The 15160-nt window shown below is 47.7% G+C and overlaps 1 protein-coding gene across 4 annotated transcripts in view; it reads right to left on the bottom strand.

Annotated features, from left to right (window-relative positions):
* HSPD1 (heat shock protein family D (Hsp60) member 1) overlaps positions 1-15160 on the bottom strand; it is a 111913-nt gene that overhangs the window by 83264 nt on the left and 13489 nt on the right. For all 4 annotated transcript variants that reach the window (XM_033947039.1, XM_033947040.1, XM_033947037.1 and 1 more), the window contains 2 exons: positions 11558-11810; positions 1719-1801 (listed from right to left, as the gene is read on the bottom strand). In XM_033947039.1, coding sequence (XP_033802930.1) covers positions 1719-1801; positions 11558-11810 — 336 coding nt within the window. The remainder of the gene's footprint in view (positions 1-1718; positions 1802-11557; positions 11811-15160) is intronic.

Here is a 15160-nt window from a genome sequence, read left to right as displayed (position 1 = left end):
ACTCAGAGAATAGTTACCGGTAAGCTCAGAAACGCATTGCCAGAGGTTGTGGTAAGAGTGGACAGCTTAGCTGGTTTTAAGAAAGGTTTGAACAATTTCCTGGATGAAAAGTACATAGTCTTTTATTGAGAAAGACATGGGGGAAGCCACTGCTTGCCCTGGACAGTAGCATGGAATATTGCTACTCCTAGGGTTTTGGCCAGGTACTAGTGACCTGGATTGGCCACCGTAAGACGGGCTACTGGGCTTGATGGACCATTGATCTGACCCAGTAAGGCTATTCTTACTTTCTTAAAGAAAGGTTCTAGGGTACAAAAATCAGCATCAGGAGGTGCTTATTCCAGCATATGCTTGAATGGACAACACAAGATATTCTGGAGGGGAACTTAGAATAGTTGATTTATTGCAAGCAAGCACTCCTAACATTCAACATTTCCATTAGCCCAGAACACTGAAGAGATCTAATTTTCTTACTAGAATTAAAAACTCCTTAAGATATCAAATTGCTCAAGATAAAAATAGTACAGGGCTGAGGAATTTTGAGGGGCGGGGGAAGTGTAACATTAAAGTTGTCTAGGTGCCTAAAATTCAGTGTTTGATCTTTGTCTTGCACAAAAAGGGCACTCCAATGTCTGGGGCCTAGTTTGGACTAAGAAACCATAGCTACGAAAAACCCAGCCTGAGATCTTGCTGCTGCTATTGGCAGAGTCTAGATCAAAGACAGCAATCAAGAGCCATTCCTCTCACCATATCCTTAGATATGATTAGCCTGCTTGGCGGCAAAGCAGGAAGAGACTGGGGCTAAATTTGTAAGTAGGGGAGAGAAAACAAGGAGAGCAAAGAAAAAATAAAATGTAAATAAACTAAGTGCTGGTGGAAAAGAACATCACAAGGCTGCTTTCACCCAGCTCCTAAAATTTTGGTTAATGCTCAAGTTTTACAAATCTTGTCACCCATAGTTTATATGAAAATTAAACTGGTATCAAACAAAAGCTTGTGATATTTGAAACTTGTGTGTCAGTACAGTCAAACCTCGGTTTGCGAGTAACGCGGCTTGCGAGTGTTTTGCAAGACGAGCAAAATATTTTCGCAAATTGTGACTCGCAAACCGAGCTTTGACTATTTGCGAGTCCCCCCGCCCGTGAACTGGCATCCCCTCCACCCCCCCCCACGAACCGGCATCTCCAGCCCGCCCGCCGAAACTGAATGCTTACCCCCAATCTGGCATCGGCACGCAACACCAACCCACAGGAGGTGCTGGTGTCCAAAGATCCTGCTTCTTGCTGGACTGGGCCTTGCGCATCTGCGCATGCTCAAGGCCTTCTGGCTCTGGTTCTCTCCGTTCATGAGGGAGGGGCGATGGCAGTTTAAAGGGGGGGGGCACATTTGCAGGCAGGGGGCGATGCCTGTTCGCGGGGGGGGGGGGGGAGTGGAAGCGCATCAGTTGCCTCGGGGGTGGGGGGGTCTTTTGGGGATGTAGTGGGGTGGAGTAGTGCCGGGGGTGGGGTGGGATGGGGAGGTGTGGAACCAATCAAGCGAGTTTCCCTTACTTCCTATTGGGAAACTCACTTTGATATACGAGTAATTTGGTTTACGAGCATGCTTCTAGAATGAATTATGCTTGTAAATCAAGGTTCCACTGTATCTTCAAATCATTCTACCTTTTACAGTAAACAGAAAAAAAAAATATTTCTAAAATTATTAGAAAAAAGGTGTACCTGGGCAATTTCTTCTGGTGTTGTGACAGGCTTGGACTGTTTCTTTAACTCTGATATGACAGCATCTACTGCCAGCATTACACCTAGTTGGGGTTAAATGAAAGTTTTAATAGAACAGAAAAAAAAATGGTAGCTCTAAAGCCGATGTAAAAAAAATTGACAGAGGCAGGTGGAAGCTTATCTACAAACTAATTTACAAGGGCAAAGCTTTTGAGGAGTTCGGTTCTCATTAACTAAAACCTCAATTTGGTTTGTTTATAAATATAAAGAAGGTGCTACCTGCATCTGTCAAATACAAAAACTACTCTTTCAAATGCTCAAGTTAGTTAAGTAACCAAAAAGCACAGTTACTTACCGTAACAGGTGTTATCCAGGGACAGCAGGCAGATATTCTTAACGCATGGGTGACGTCACCGACGGAGCCCCGGTACGGACCTTTTTAACTAGAAAGTTCTAGTTGGCCGCACCGCGCATGCGCGAGTGCCTTCCCGCCCGACGAAGGAGAGCGTGGTCCCCAGTTAAGATAAGCCAGCTAAGAAGCCAACCCGGGGAGGAGGGTGGGACGTAAGAATATCTGCCTGCTGTCCCTGGATAACACCTGTTACGGTAAGTAACTGTGCTTTATCCCAGGACAAGCAGGCAGCATATTCTTAACGCATGGGTGACCTCCAAGCTAACAGAGAGGGAGGAGGGATGGTTGGCCATTAGGAAAATAAATTTTGTAACACAGATTGGCCGAAGTGTCCATCCCGTCTGGAGAAGGCATCCAGACAGTAGTGAGTAGTGAACGTGTGAACTGAGGACCAAGTGGCAGCCTTGCAGATTTCCTCGATGGGCGTGGAACGGAGGAAAGCCACAGAAGCAGCCATAGCTCTGACCCTGTGGGCCGTGACAGCACCTTCCAGTGAGAGACCGGCCCGAGCATAACAAAACGCAATACAGGCAGCAAGCCAGTTGGAAAGCGTCCGTTTAGAGACAGGACGACCTAGACGGTTAGGATCGAAGGTCAGAAAGAGCTGAGGGGACGAGCGGTGAGCCCTGGTACGGTCAAGGTAGTATGCAAGGGCACGCTTACAATCCAGCGTGTGCAACGCCTGTTCCCCAGGATGAGAATGGGGTTTAGGGAAAAAGACAGGCAACACAATGGACTGGTTGAGGTGAAAAGCCGAGACCACTTTGGGAAGGAATTTAGGATGGGTACGCAGAACCACCTTGTCATGGTGAAAAACAGTGAACGGTGGATCGGCGATCAGTGCATGCATCTCACTAACCCTCCTGGCAGAGGTGATGGCAATGAGGAAAAGCACCTTCCATGTTAGAAGTTTGAGCAAAGTTGTGGCAAGAGGCTCAAAAGGGGGTTTCATGATAAAACCACATTCAGGTCCCAGACGACAGGAGGAGGCTTCAGAGGTGGTTTGACATTGAAGAGGCCTCTCATGAACCGGGAAACCAGTGGATGAGCTGTGAGAGGTTTTCCGAGGATAGGCTCATGAAACGCAGTGATGGCACTGAGGTGGACTTTGATTGAGGTAAACCTGAAGCCAGCGTCGGATAGAGAGAGCAAATAGTCCAGCACAGTTTCCACCGCTAATGAGGTGGGATCATGATGATGCAGTAGATACCAAGAGGAGAACCTGGTCCACTTCTGATGGTAACATTGGAGGGTGGCCGGTTTCCTGGAGGCATCCAAAATGCGACGGACAGGCTGAGACAGATTCTCTGGAGAGATCAGCCCGAGAGAAACCAAGCTGTCAGGTGGAGCGAAGACAGATTGGGATGCAGTAGAGACTGACGTTGCTGCGTAAGTAGAGTAGGAAACACAGGAAGAGGAATGGGCTCCCTGGAGCTGAGCTGAAGCAGGAGGGAGAACCAGTGTTGGCGAGGCCACCGAGGAGCGATGAGAATCATGGTGGCCCTGTCCCTGCGGAGTTTGGATAACGTCCGCAACATCAGAGGTAGTGGAGGAAAGGCATAGAGGAACCGATCCGTCCAGTCGAGCAGGAATGCATCTGGGGTCAGACGATGAGGAGAGAAGAGTCTGGAACAGAACTGGGGCAGCTGATGGTTGTGAGGTGCTGCAAAGAGGTCCACCTGCGGAGTGCCCCAGCGAGCAAAGATGGAGTGGAGTGTTGAAGGGTCCAGAGTCCACTCGTGAGGTTGAAGGATGCGGCTGAGATTGTCGGCCAGGGAGTTCTGTTCGCCCTGGATATAGACAGCCTTGAGGAAGAGATTGCGGGCCGTGGCCCAGGTCCAGATGCTGAGAGCCTCCTGACAAAGGAGGCGAGATCCGGTGCCGCCTTGCTTGTTTATGTAGTACATGGCGACTTGATTGTCTGTGCACAGGAGAAGAACCTGAGGGCAGAGAAAGTGCTGGAAGGCCTTGAGAGCATAGAACTAGGCTCTGAGTTCCAGGAAATTGATGTGATGTTGACGCTCCAGAGGGGTCCAGAGTCCCTGGGTGCGTAGATCTCCCAGGTGAGCTCCCCACGCATAAGGGGAGGCATCCGTGGTTATGATCATGGAGTGAGGGGGTAGATGAAAGAGTAGACCCCTGGAAAGATTTGAGGAGTTCAACCACCATTGAAGAGATTGCTGAAGAGACGATGTCACAGAGATGGGATGAGAAAGAAGATCCGTGGTCTGTGACCATTGGTTGGCAAGAGTCCATTGAGGTGTCCTGAAGTGGAGGCGCGCCAGAGGAAGCACATGGACCGTCGAGGCCATGTGGCCCAGGAGGACCATCATCTGTCGGGCAGGAATGGAGTGATGAAGGAGCACCTGACGACAGAGGTGGAGCAGGGTCCGTTGACGGTCGGAGGGGAGAAACGCCCTCATTAGTGTGGTGTCGAGAACTGCTCCAATGAACTGAAGTCGCTGTGTGGGAAGCAGATGCGACTTGGGGTAGTTGATCTCGAACCCCAGGAGATGGAGGAAAGAGATGGTGTGATGAGTGGCTTGTAGCACAAGTGGAGACGTAGGTGCTTTCACCAACCAATCGTCCAAGTAGGGGAACACCTGGAGGTTGTGAGACCTGAGGAAGGCCGCCACCACAATAAGGCACTTGGTGAACACCCTGGGCGAAGAAGCGAGGCCAAAAGGTAGCACTTTGTACTGATAGTGACGGTGCTGTATCTGGAACCGTAGGTAGCGACGTGAAGTCGGATTGATTGGGATGAGAGTGTAGGCCTCTTTGAGGTCCAGGGAACATAGCCAGTCGTGTTGAGAGAGAAGAGGGTAAAGCGTGGCAAGGGAGAGCATTCTGAACTTCTCCTTGACCAGACACTTGTTGAGGTCCCTGAGATCGAGGATGGGACGAAGGTCTCCTGTCTTCTTGGGAACCAGGAAGTAGCGGGAGTAGAATCCCTGACTCCTTTGGTCCAGAGGTACCTCTTCGATGGCATTGAGAAGAAGGAGAGATTGGACCTCCCTCAGGAGGAGGGGGTTATGGGAGGAGTGAGAAGCAGACTCTACGGGAGGATTGTCTGGTGGAAGAGTCTAGAAGTTGAGAGAGTAGCCGTGGCAAATGATGTTGAGGACCCATTGGTCTGATGTGATGACCTCCCAACGGCTGAGGAAGATTTGGAGGCGACCTCCGATAGGCTGAGGAAGAGGCAATGATGATGGGAGACTGGCTATGCCCTGGAGGAAAAAGTCAAAAGGGCTGAGATGGTTTTGACGGAGGGAGAGGCTTGGCAGGTTGGTGAGACTGTGAGTGAGCCTGAGATTGATGCTGTTGACGAGGTCGGCGAGGCTGCTGTTGAGGCGGGTTGAGAGGTCTGGCCGAGAACCTGCGCTGGTAGGAAGACTGCTGTCTGTAGGTGCGAGCAGGTGGAGTCTTCTTTTTAGGTTTAATCAGAGTGTCCCACCTGGTCTCATGTGCTGAGAGTTTCTGGGTTGTTGAGTCCAGGGACTCTCCGAAGAGTTCATCACCCAGACAAGGTGCGTTAGCCAGGCGGTCCTGGTGGTTAATGTCCAGGTCAGAGACTCTCAGCCATGCCAAACGTCGCATGGCCATCGCCATGGCAGATGCGCGAGAGGTCAGCTCAAATGAGTCGTAGATGGAGCGAACCATGAATTTCCTGAGTTGGAGGAGGCTGGAAATATGTTGCTGGAAAAGAGGGACCTTACGTTCAGGAAGGTATTTCTGTAAGGAGGAGAGCTGTTGCACCAGATGCTTCATGTAGAAGGAGAAGTGGAAGGTGTAGTTGTTGGCTCTATTGGCTAACATGGCATTTTGGAAAAGGCGCTTACCAAATTTATCCATGGTTTTTCCCTCTCTGCCAGGAGGGGTGGAGGCATATACACTGGAACCCTGAGATTTTTTCAAAGTAGATTCCACCAGGAGAGACTCGTGGGGCAATTGAGGTTTATCAAACCCTGGGATTGGAATAACCTGGTACAAGCTATCCAATTTACGAGGGGCTCCAGGAACTGTGAGGGGAGCTTCCCAGTTTTTGTAGAAAGTTTCCCGTAAGATGTCGTGGACGGACAACTTCAGAAATTCTTTGGGAGGTTGCTCAAAGTCTAGGGCATCGAGGAAAGCCTGAGACTTTTTAGAGTCTGACTCTAAGGGAATGGAAAGAGCTGCTGACATCTCCCTAAGGAATTTGGAGAAAGAGGATTGCTCTGGTTTGGAGACGGTGTCGGTCATGGAGGGTTCTTCGTCGGTTGACGAAGCGTCCTCCTCGGTACCGTGAGGGGAGTCTTCCCACAAATCTGGGTCCCTAACGTCGGGGTGCGTACGTTTGGACATCGGTGTGGAGGGCTTGGCATGGCGGGTCTTTGAAAGAGATTTGCCTGAGCGCACCGAGGCGGTACCGGGTGAGGAAGACCGATGTCGTTCCTGGGACCGGACAGGGTCGGCAGCATCACGGGTATGTACTGTAGGTGTTTCTGCCAAGAGCACCGGCATGGAAGTATTAATCGGTACCGAGGGGGTCGACACCGATGGGACAGTGTGAGGCTCGGACCGGTCCCGTACCGGAAGGTGCGGTGCCAGCAACGCCGGCAACAGTTGTTGGAGCTGCTCCTGTAACTGTGTTTGGAGTATGGCCGCGATGCGGTCGTCCAGGGGAGGCACCGGTACCGCTTTTTTCTTCTTCGGTACCATAGGTGCCGCTCTACGCTCCGGCGATGAGGAGGCCGATGATGAGGCACTCACCGAGATCGGAGCGGAGCGTTTGCGGGGCCGGTGCGGTGCCGGGAGGGCCGGTGTCGCAACCGTGGCAGGAGGGCGCTCAAGGGAAGTGGGAGGCTTCTTAGCCGGCTTACCTGGGCCCAACGACCCCAAGGAAGGGTCCGGTGGTGTTGATGTCGTCGGTGCCGACTTTTGTGGTGCCGTCGACGTCGCAGCCGGTTCCATGGCAGATCCGGTACCAAACAAAATATTTTGCTGGATCTGCCGATTTTTCAAAGTACGCTTTTTAAGCGTAGCACAGCGGGTGCAGGTGTCAGCCCGATGCTCTGGACCCAAGCACTGGAGGCACCAATTGTGTGGGTCGGTGAGGGAGATCGGCGTGCACACCGCTGGCACTTCTTAAAACCCGGTTGAGGGGGCATGAATGGAAACACGGCCTCTGCAAAATCGAACACGGAGGCCTGTATGGTGGCAACAGGCCCCGCCGGGGCCGGCCTGAAAAAATAAGGAAAACTCGACGAGTTTTTTATTTTTTTTGATAACAAAAATAAAGGGAATCCGATAAGAAAAAAGGAAAAAAAGTGAAAAAATACGCGAGCGGGAAGGCAAAAATTAGTTTTTCAACGGCCGTTGAAAACACATGCGTCTTCTTCGCTCCGCGGAAACGAAGAAACTGGGGACCACGCTCTCCTCCGTCGGGCGGGAAGGCACTCGCGCATGCGCGGTGCGGCCAACTAGAACTTTCTAGTTAAAAAGGTCCGTACCGGGGCTCCGTCAGTGACGTCACCCATGCGTTAAGAATATGCTGCCTGCTTGTCCTGGGATAAACATTTTATCTGATGCGATTGTTTCCTTCTGCTCCTTTGGGCTGCCAGATTCTAGCCCTTATTTTAATTTAGGTGGGGGTCTAGTAATATAAACTTCCATTCACAAGTAGTTCTGAGTTTCTCCTGTATTTTATATGCCCCCTCCTCTAAAGCCTACAAAGTCCACTCGCAGTGGTGATGGTCTTAGGCTAAAGGCCATGTATCAATGCTCATTTTAGAACCCAGAATCGCAGCCCAACTGGAATGGGCTGCCATTCTTAGGGCTCCTTTGGTCTGTAATGCCGAACAGAATTGCTGCTGTGGTGATCAGGCAGCACATGGAAGGGACCTCATATAGCTGCAGATGAAGGTTTATGGTGCCATAGTTCCATAGTTCAGTTTTGCTGAAAATTTGAGAGGAATAGGAGCAGTCTGGATCAGAAGTGCATGTTGTTGTAGTGTTACAGGGCAGTCTTCAGCTAGATTTTTTTTCTTTCCAGTATTACACTATCATCAGTACATAAGCTTTGCTTACTGGAATGGACTGAAGGTCCAACAGGTGCCAATCCAGATCACAAGTACTTGGCAGGTTTGTGACAGAAAGAATGAAAGGTGGTAGGATTTTGTCCCTATACAGTGTATGTCTACTGTCTTTTTAGGGAAGGTCTAATATAATTTTAGGTTCTGTCTGCTCTGAGATGACATAGGTTTGTCATGTTGAAACCAGACCCTCTAAATACACCTTGGTTTGCGAGCATAATTCGTTCCAGAAGCATGCTCGTAAACCAAAGTGATCATATATCAAAGTGAGTTTCCCCATAGAAAGTAAGGGAAATTCAAATAATACGTTCCACATCCCAAAAAGACTCCCCACCCCCCACTCAAGGCCACTGGTGCACTTCCACCCCACCCCATGGAACCGGCTTCATCCCCTGTGGCCCACAACCAAACCCTTACCTCAAGTGGACACCGGCACGCAGCACCAACCCCCTAGGAAGTGCCGGTGCCGAAAGAGCCTGCTGCTGATCTATGCTGGGCTGCTGCAGAGCCTTGAGCATCTGAGCATTCTCAAGGCCTTCTGGCTCCCACTCTCTCCAAGATTCTCATGAGATTCTGAGAATCTCGGAGAGAGTGGGAGCCAGAAGGCCTTGAGCATGAGCAGATGCTAAAGGCCCCGTAGCAGCCCAGCATAGATCAGCGGCAGGTGCAGCAGGTTCTTTCGGCCCTGGGGGTTGGTGCCGTGTGCTGGTGTCTGCTCGAGATAAGGGTTTGGGGGTGGGCCACGGGCTTGCATATCGACTCAACATTTGCAGGAGTGTTTTGCTCATCTTTCAAAACACTCACAAACCGAGGTTTTATTGTAGTTGTTTGTGGAAATGGGTTGAGGGGGAAGTTACATTTGAGAGAAATTACTTAGGACAGTCTTTTCCATCTCGTGTCAATTAGTTAGTTTTCAATATACTAGCTAACACTTTGAGGAGAAAATAAGGGTTTAATCTGAAGACTTAATTTTGATTTGTTACTTAAGATAGGGCTTCCCAAATTACATTACATTAGTGATTTCTATTCCGCCAATACCTTGCGGATTACATCAAAGTTTACAGGAATTACATAAAAGTTTACGGGAATTGTGACATAGCATAAGAGATGTCATAAGAGTTAGATAAGGATTACCAAAGAGTTGTCAAGATCTTAAGGTGATAAAAGTTGGGTAATTAGAAGTATATTAGAATTTGAAGGGAAATCTTAGCTAGAGACCTTAGGCTAGATGCACTAAAGTCAGCGATCATCGCTAAACCTGTTTTCACAGCTTTAGCAATGATCGCTTTTACCGACCCGATGCACAAATGGTCCACTGCGTGTTTTTCCTCTCAATCGCCCATTTTCCGATCCGGCCATGCAAATTAGCTAAACACCCCATGCAAAGTAGCCAAGTGATTGATGCACTAACATCACTTGACTATTTAAAAAAAAAAAAAAAGGGGGGGGGGGGGTTTAACTATCAGAAAAACCGACCGGTCTAGCTAGACCTGTTGACAACTATTACCGATAGGTCTGCCTGGCTTTTTTTCCACTTTTTCAATGGCACAGATATTTTGCGTTTGTTATACAAGCAAAATATGTCCCATTAAACCAAAGCAACACAAAAGAAAATTGGCAAGAGGGTACCCACTCCCTCCTGCCATGCAGAACATCCCTGCACCATACAGCCACCCAAGCCACCCCCCCCCAAAAAAAAAAAACAACAAAAAACCCTAAACCCTCCCTGTACTTTTTAAAAAGTTGGAAGCAAGAAGCCCACTCTGAGGCTCCTGCTTTGGGCCGCCAGTCTTAAGTGACGAGCCTTCCCCTACATGGTGGGCGCAGGGGGTGTTCTGCGTGGCAGGAGGGAGTGGGCATCCCTCCTGCCTACTTTGGGGGAAGGGGAAGGGATTGGTTCAGGGAAGTCGGTGGCATGGGGGGGGGGCTTTTTTCTTTTTAATGGGGAAGATTGTATGTTTGTTAGGGCACTGGTCTTTGACCTGGGGGCCGCCGTGTGAGCAGACTGCTGGGCGCGATGGACCACTGGTCTGACCCAGCAGCGGCTGTTCTTAAATTTTTATTGTAAACCGCTTAGATTTACCTTTGGTTTTATATTTGCGGTATATTAAATAAATTGGACTTGAATAGTACAGTAATCAGGTACTCTTTAAGTATTTTCCCTACCTGTCCCTGTAGGCTCAAAATTTATCTATCTACTGGCAGGGGAGCATAACCCACTTTTCTGGTTTAGTCTGGCAAATCAAGGAAATTTTTAATGGATAAATAAAATTTCCCCCTTACGTGTTCAGTTCATTTGTTTTCAACATAGTCAAAATGTTTTGAGCTCTTCTGGAAAGGAACTTTGTGGACCTTTTAAGCTCCAGGTGATTTTCAGATAATTAAATTCAAAAACATAATCACTCCTACACCACCTCTCCCACAGTGATCCCTCCCTGTAGGTAAAATATATATTGGGTGTAGGAGTGATCATACTATACATCGAAACAGTGCTGCATTGGGTTTACACCTTTGTAGATTTCATGGACAGGCCACCGTCTAATCTCACTTTTTTTTTTTCTTCTTTTTTACTTGTTGAATTTTCTTTTTTGAATGACCATTTTATAACAAATGTATTTATATCAACTCCATGCTGAAAGGATTGGTTCTAGAGCTGTGGGGGGGGGAAAAAAAAAAAAAAAAAGACTCCAGGAGGTCTTTTACCAGTGCTCTTCCCATATTTTTTAAACTCTGTAAACTGTGTCGAGCTCCACTTCAGTGGAGAAGATGCGGTATATAAACCTAAGGCTTAGTTTAGTTTAGTTTAGCTAGAATTTAAAGGGAGTTATGTTCTGTATTCATAGATTCACTTATTCACACAAAATAAAGAGTGACCCATTTTCACTATTCATGGTCCTGCACAGCATGTTCTCATGAGGATGAAGATATCTGTATTGTTACAATGAAAGATTGTTTTTACAAAAAGTACATAAAATACATTTATAAAGTGCAGAATATAATAAGCAAGAAGTGTACATGAGATTAATTTATAATGTTAAGTAGCAAAAGTATACAGCGAACAGGGTGACACAGGAACCTAATCCCCTTTTCCCCCATAGGAAAAATGGTTCTGTATTCATGTTTTCAGTATTCAGAGGATTTTTTAGGAATCTAACCCCATCAAATAGTGAGAACTAACTGTACATACAAAATGATTTCATATCACTTGAGGAAAATATACCATCCATATATCTGCATGCCAAAAAATGTGCTGTATGCACATTTCTTTAGTGGATTGCAGGTGATGGAGGGAATATATACTCACCCCAGGCTGTGAAGTCAGGACTCCTAGCTAAAAGTGTTGCTTGAATTCTTACCTCTCCTGATCTCCACTGGATTTGCACCTTTGCTGATTTTTTCAAAGCCTTCTTTGGCTATTGCTCGTGCCAAGACTGTGGCAGTTGTGGTACCATCTCCAGCTTCTTCATTTGTATTGTTGGCGACATCCTGGACTAGTTTGGCACCGATGTTTTTGTACTTATCTTTTAAGTCAATTGATTTAGCCACAGTGACACCATCTTTTGTGACTTTGGGACTTCCCCAACTTTGCTCAATAATAACAGTTCTTCCCTAAAAATCATTAAAACCAAGAATTAGTAGTAGTAATCACTAATCCTTGTATTTTATGTTTTGCTTCAGATTGGTTTTATGTTTGTTTATTATGTATGTTTATGCTTTGTTTTTGTATAAGGTGAATAATAAACACAATAATCCCAACAAGGAAAAACAGAACTTTCAACTCTCACACAACAGCATTTTACTTCTAGCAGAATTACCCGTGGTCTGCACAGATTTTGGTGTCGGGTCGACACATCACTGCAGCCCAAAACACTGCCAGCAACATCTTTGGCCAGCCTGCTTGGGATCTGCAGGTTTCCCTCTACTGTGATCGTACCCTCAATGTCACTTCCTTTTTTTCAGCAAGACTGCGGTACAGGGAAGCTTATAGAACCAGCAGCAGGTTGCCATTAACTAGAATCAGCGTTGCAAAGGTAGTGGACAGAAATGCTGAATTGGGGACAATGGGGCGAGAATAAGATATGTTAGCTTGGAGGTGGGATGTTGGTTCTTTTGTTTTCTCTAGTATAATTTAATGAAAATACTGAATTTTACTGAATGAAAGATTAGGTTCTTACCTTTGCTAATCTTCTCTCTTGTAAATTCACACTTTATTCCGAGACCAAAGGGTTATGTCCCTCTACCTGCCAGGACTTTGTAGGAGACTTAAACACCTCCCCTTCATACCTCATCACTGTGCAATTATCCCAGCTCCACAGTCGGTATAAAACCAGCCAGGAACATTTGTAGAAGACAACAACAAGAGAGGGAAATGGGGAGAACTCCCCAACAAGTAAGTCAATTCTGCTCATATCAACAAATGCAAAACAGCAACAATGAAAAACGAGAGAGCAGGTTATTAAACAGTATAAACCTGAACAAAACAGTGCTAAAGGAAGACACAGCCTGAACTATCAGAAGGGGGCATCGGAACCAGGCCCCCTCCCAAAAAAAAAAACCAAAACTAAGTGCTAAACCCATTCTGATGACATACTTATAAAGGCTGGTCAAAAAACAGAAATCCAGATTACCAGTATTTGTAAAGACAGAATCGGGGAACCAGTAAAGAATAGGGGGGGGGGGGGGGGGTTCCCGGAATAAAGTGTGGATTTACAAGAAAGAAGATTAGCAAAGGTAAGAACCTGATCTTTCGTTCTTATACAAGCCCACCAGAAAAGAACCTAAGCTGCCACGCTCAGAGGAGCTCCTTGTGCCTCCTGCCGGTAGATATAAGCTACTGCCCGGCATTGTCTGAGAAGACATGTACAGCTCGATGCCTGAGATGACTCTCAAAGTGGTGAAGAGCCAGCCAAACTGCCTGACATTCCAGGCAATTGATAAACCACTTGCATTCTGAGGGAGCCCACTGGTCCTGAACAGGAACGGTCATACACACTACTCCCCAGCCTTTTATACTCGCATCCATAGAATAACCCAATCCAAGATCCGAAGGGTAAGGCACCTGGAAAGTGAGAGAGCTCGCAACCACTATGCAAGACTGTTCTGTGCCAGTCGTATAGGGCAGTGGTGCATGTAACAGGTCCTGCTGGGGATTCCAGCATGAGAGCACAGCATCCTGCAGCGGACGTAGAAGAGCTCTGGCCCAAAGGACCACATCGATTGTTGTCACCATGGTTCCCAGAACCTGAAGGTACTGCCATGCCATCTGAGCCAGAAGGTATTTCCCCCCTCCCCCCCAACAGCATTGTTAGTGAAACAATATGGTATAATTTTGTCATACAGACTTCATAATTTCAATATCTGGGTATGCTTGTAACATTTCATTGAGAACAATTAAAAGACATTCTGAGAAAAAAAAGAACCTCGACAACCTGTTGAAGCTTCTCCTGACAAGAGACAGACAGGAACACTTTGTTCTGTCCTGTGCAAAACCGAACTCCCAAGTATTCTAGATCATGCGGCGGTTTGAGGTAACTCTTCCTGAACTTTTTTGCCGAACCCAGGTGCTGCAGCAACTGTACCACCTATTGAACTGCCTGATGCCCCTCGAACAGCGGAGGTATGGTAACCAGTCATCTAGATATGGGTGAACCAGGACACCCAGGGTGCAAAGATGGGCTGCCACCATCACGTTGGTAAAGGTCCTGGGTGCTGTCGCCAATTCAAAGGGCATCGCTGCAAACTGGAAATGTTGCCCCAAGACATGGAACCACAGATACTTCCGGTGGTCCAGGAAGATAAGAATGTTACGATACACCTTGGTTAGATCTAGGGAGGCTAGAAACTCTCCCGGTGCCATTGATGCTATCACTTAGTGGAAGCAAGGCACTTTCAGCACCGCATTGACCGCCTTAAGGTCCATTATTGGTCTACAATCATCGGATCCTTTTTTGGAATGATGAAATATATAGAGTAGCTCCCAGAGCCCAAGTCTCACTCTGGAAAGGATTCTATGGCCGATATATCCAGAAGACTGTGGTCTGCACCCAAATATCCAGAAGACTGCGGACTGCACCCAAAGCACCTTCTCTCTGGGTGACCTGCAGAAGAATCCAGAAAGCGCTTGGTCAGAGTATAGAGAATCCCTAGCTTGTAGCCATCCATGAGAACCTCCAGGACCCAGCAGTTGGTGGTAATTGCCTGCCGTTCTACCAGAAAGGCCAACAACCGTCCCCCTCTCCGCAGAGGGGGAGGGAAGGGAACAGGACACCGGCCTGGTGTCAGAACTGCTTCTTTGCTGGTGCCGCCAACCAACTGCCTGTGGACTGCTGGCGTCGGCACCTGCTGAAGCGTAGTCTGGCAGATGAAGAGGACAGCTGTCCTGTGGCTAGATCAGAGTATGGACAAGAGTGCATGAAGGGACGAAAATTAGAACGCCTTGAACCCCTGGAAGGGTGGGATCTATTCACAGGTAGCAACTTAGTCTTGCAATCCTGTATACTGGCCATAAGGTCATCCAGACCCTGACCAAACAGCTGTCCTTTAAAAGGTTGCCTTAGAAGATGAATCGTCAGACCACTGCCAACTCCAAAGCATCCTGCGAGCTGAAACTGAATAGGTGGCAAGCTTTGCAAAAATGTCCAAGATATCGTACAAGGCATTTGCCATATAATCCACACCAGAGATGAGTAAATCCAAGTCGTGAAGCACTAGTGTCAGGCTCATGGCCCAGCTACAAAATCCACTCATCTGTCCTGAACATCTTTGAGGACCACTCCCCCATCACTAGGGAGGGAAGTGCACTTGGTGACCTGTGCCACTGAGGAATCCACCTTCGGGGAAACAAAGCGCTTGTTACAGGCATCCGCCATGATATAAAGCCATGCCATAGGGCAAGCACATTTCAAGAGGCCCTCAAGAGTCTCCCAGATATCCTTAAGAATCTGAATGAGGTCAGTATG

Source organism: Geotrypetes seraphini, chromosome 5 (genome assembly GCF_902459505.1).
Source record: "Geotrypetes seraphini chromosome 5, aGeoSer1.1, whole genome shotgun sequence".
NCBI classification, from domain to species: Eukaryota; Metazoa; Chordata; class Amphibia; order Gymnophiona; family Dermophiidae; genus Geotrypetes; species Geotrypetes seraphini.
This window is presented reverse-complemented; position numbering and strand designations above follow the sequence as displayed.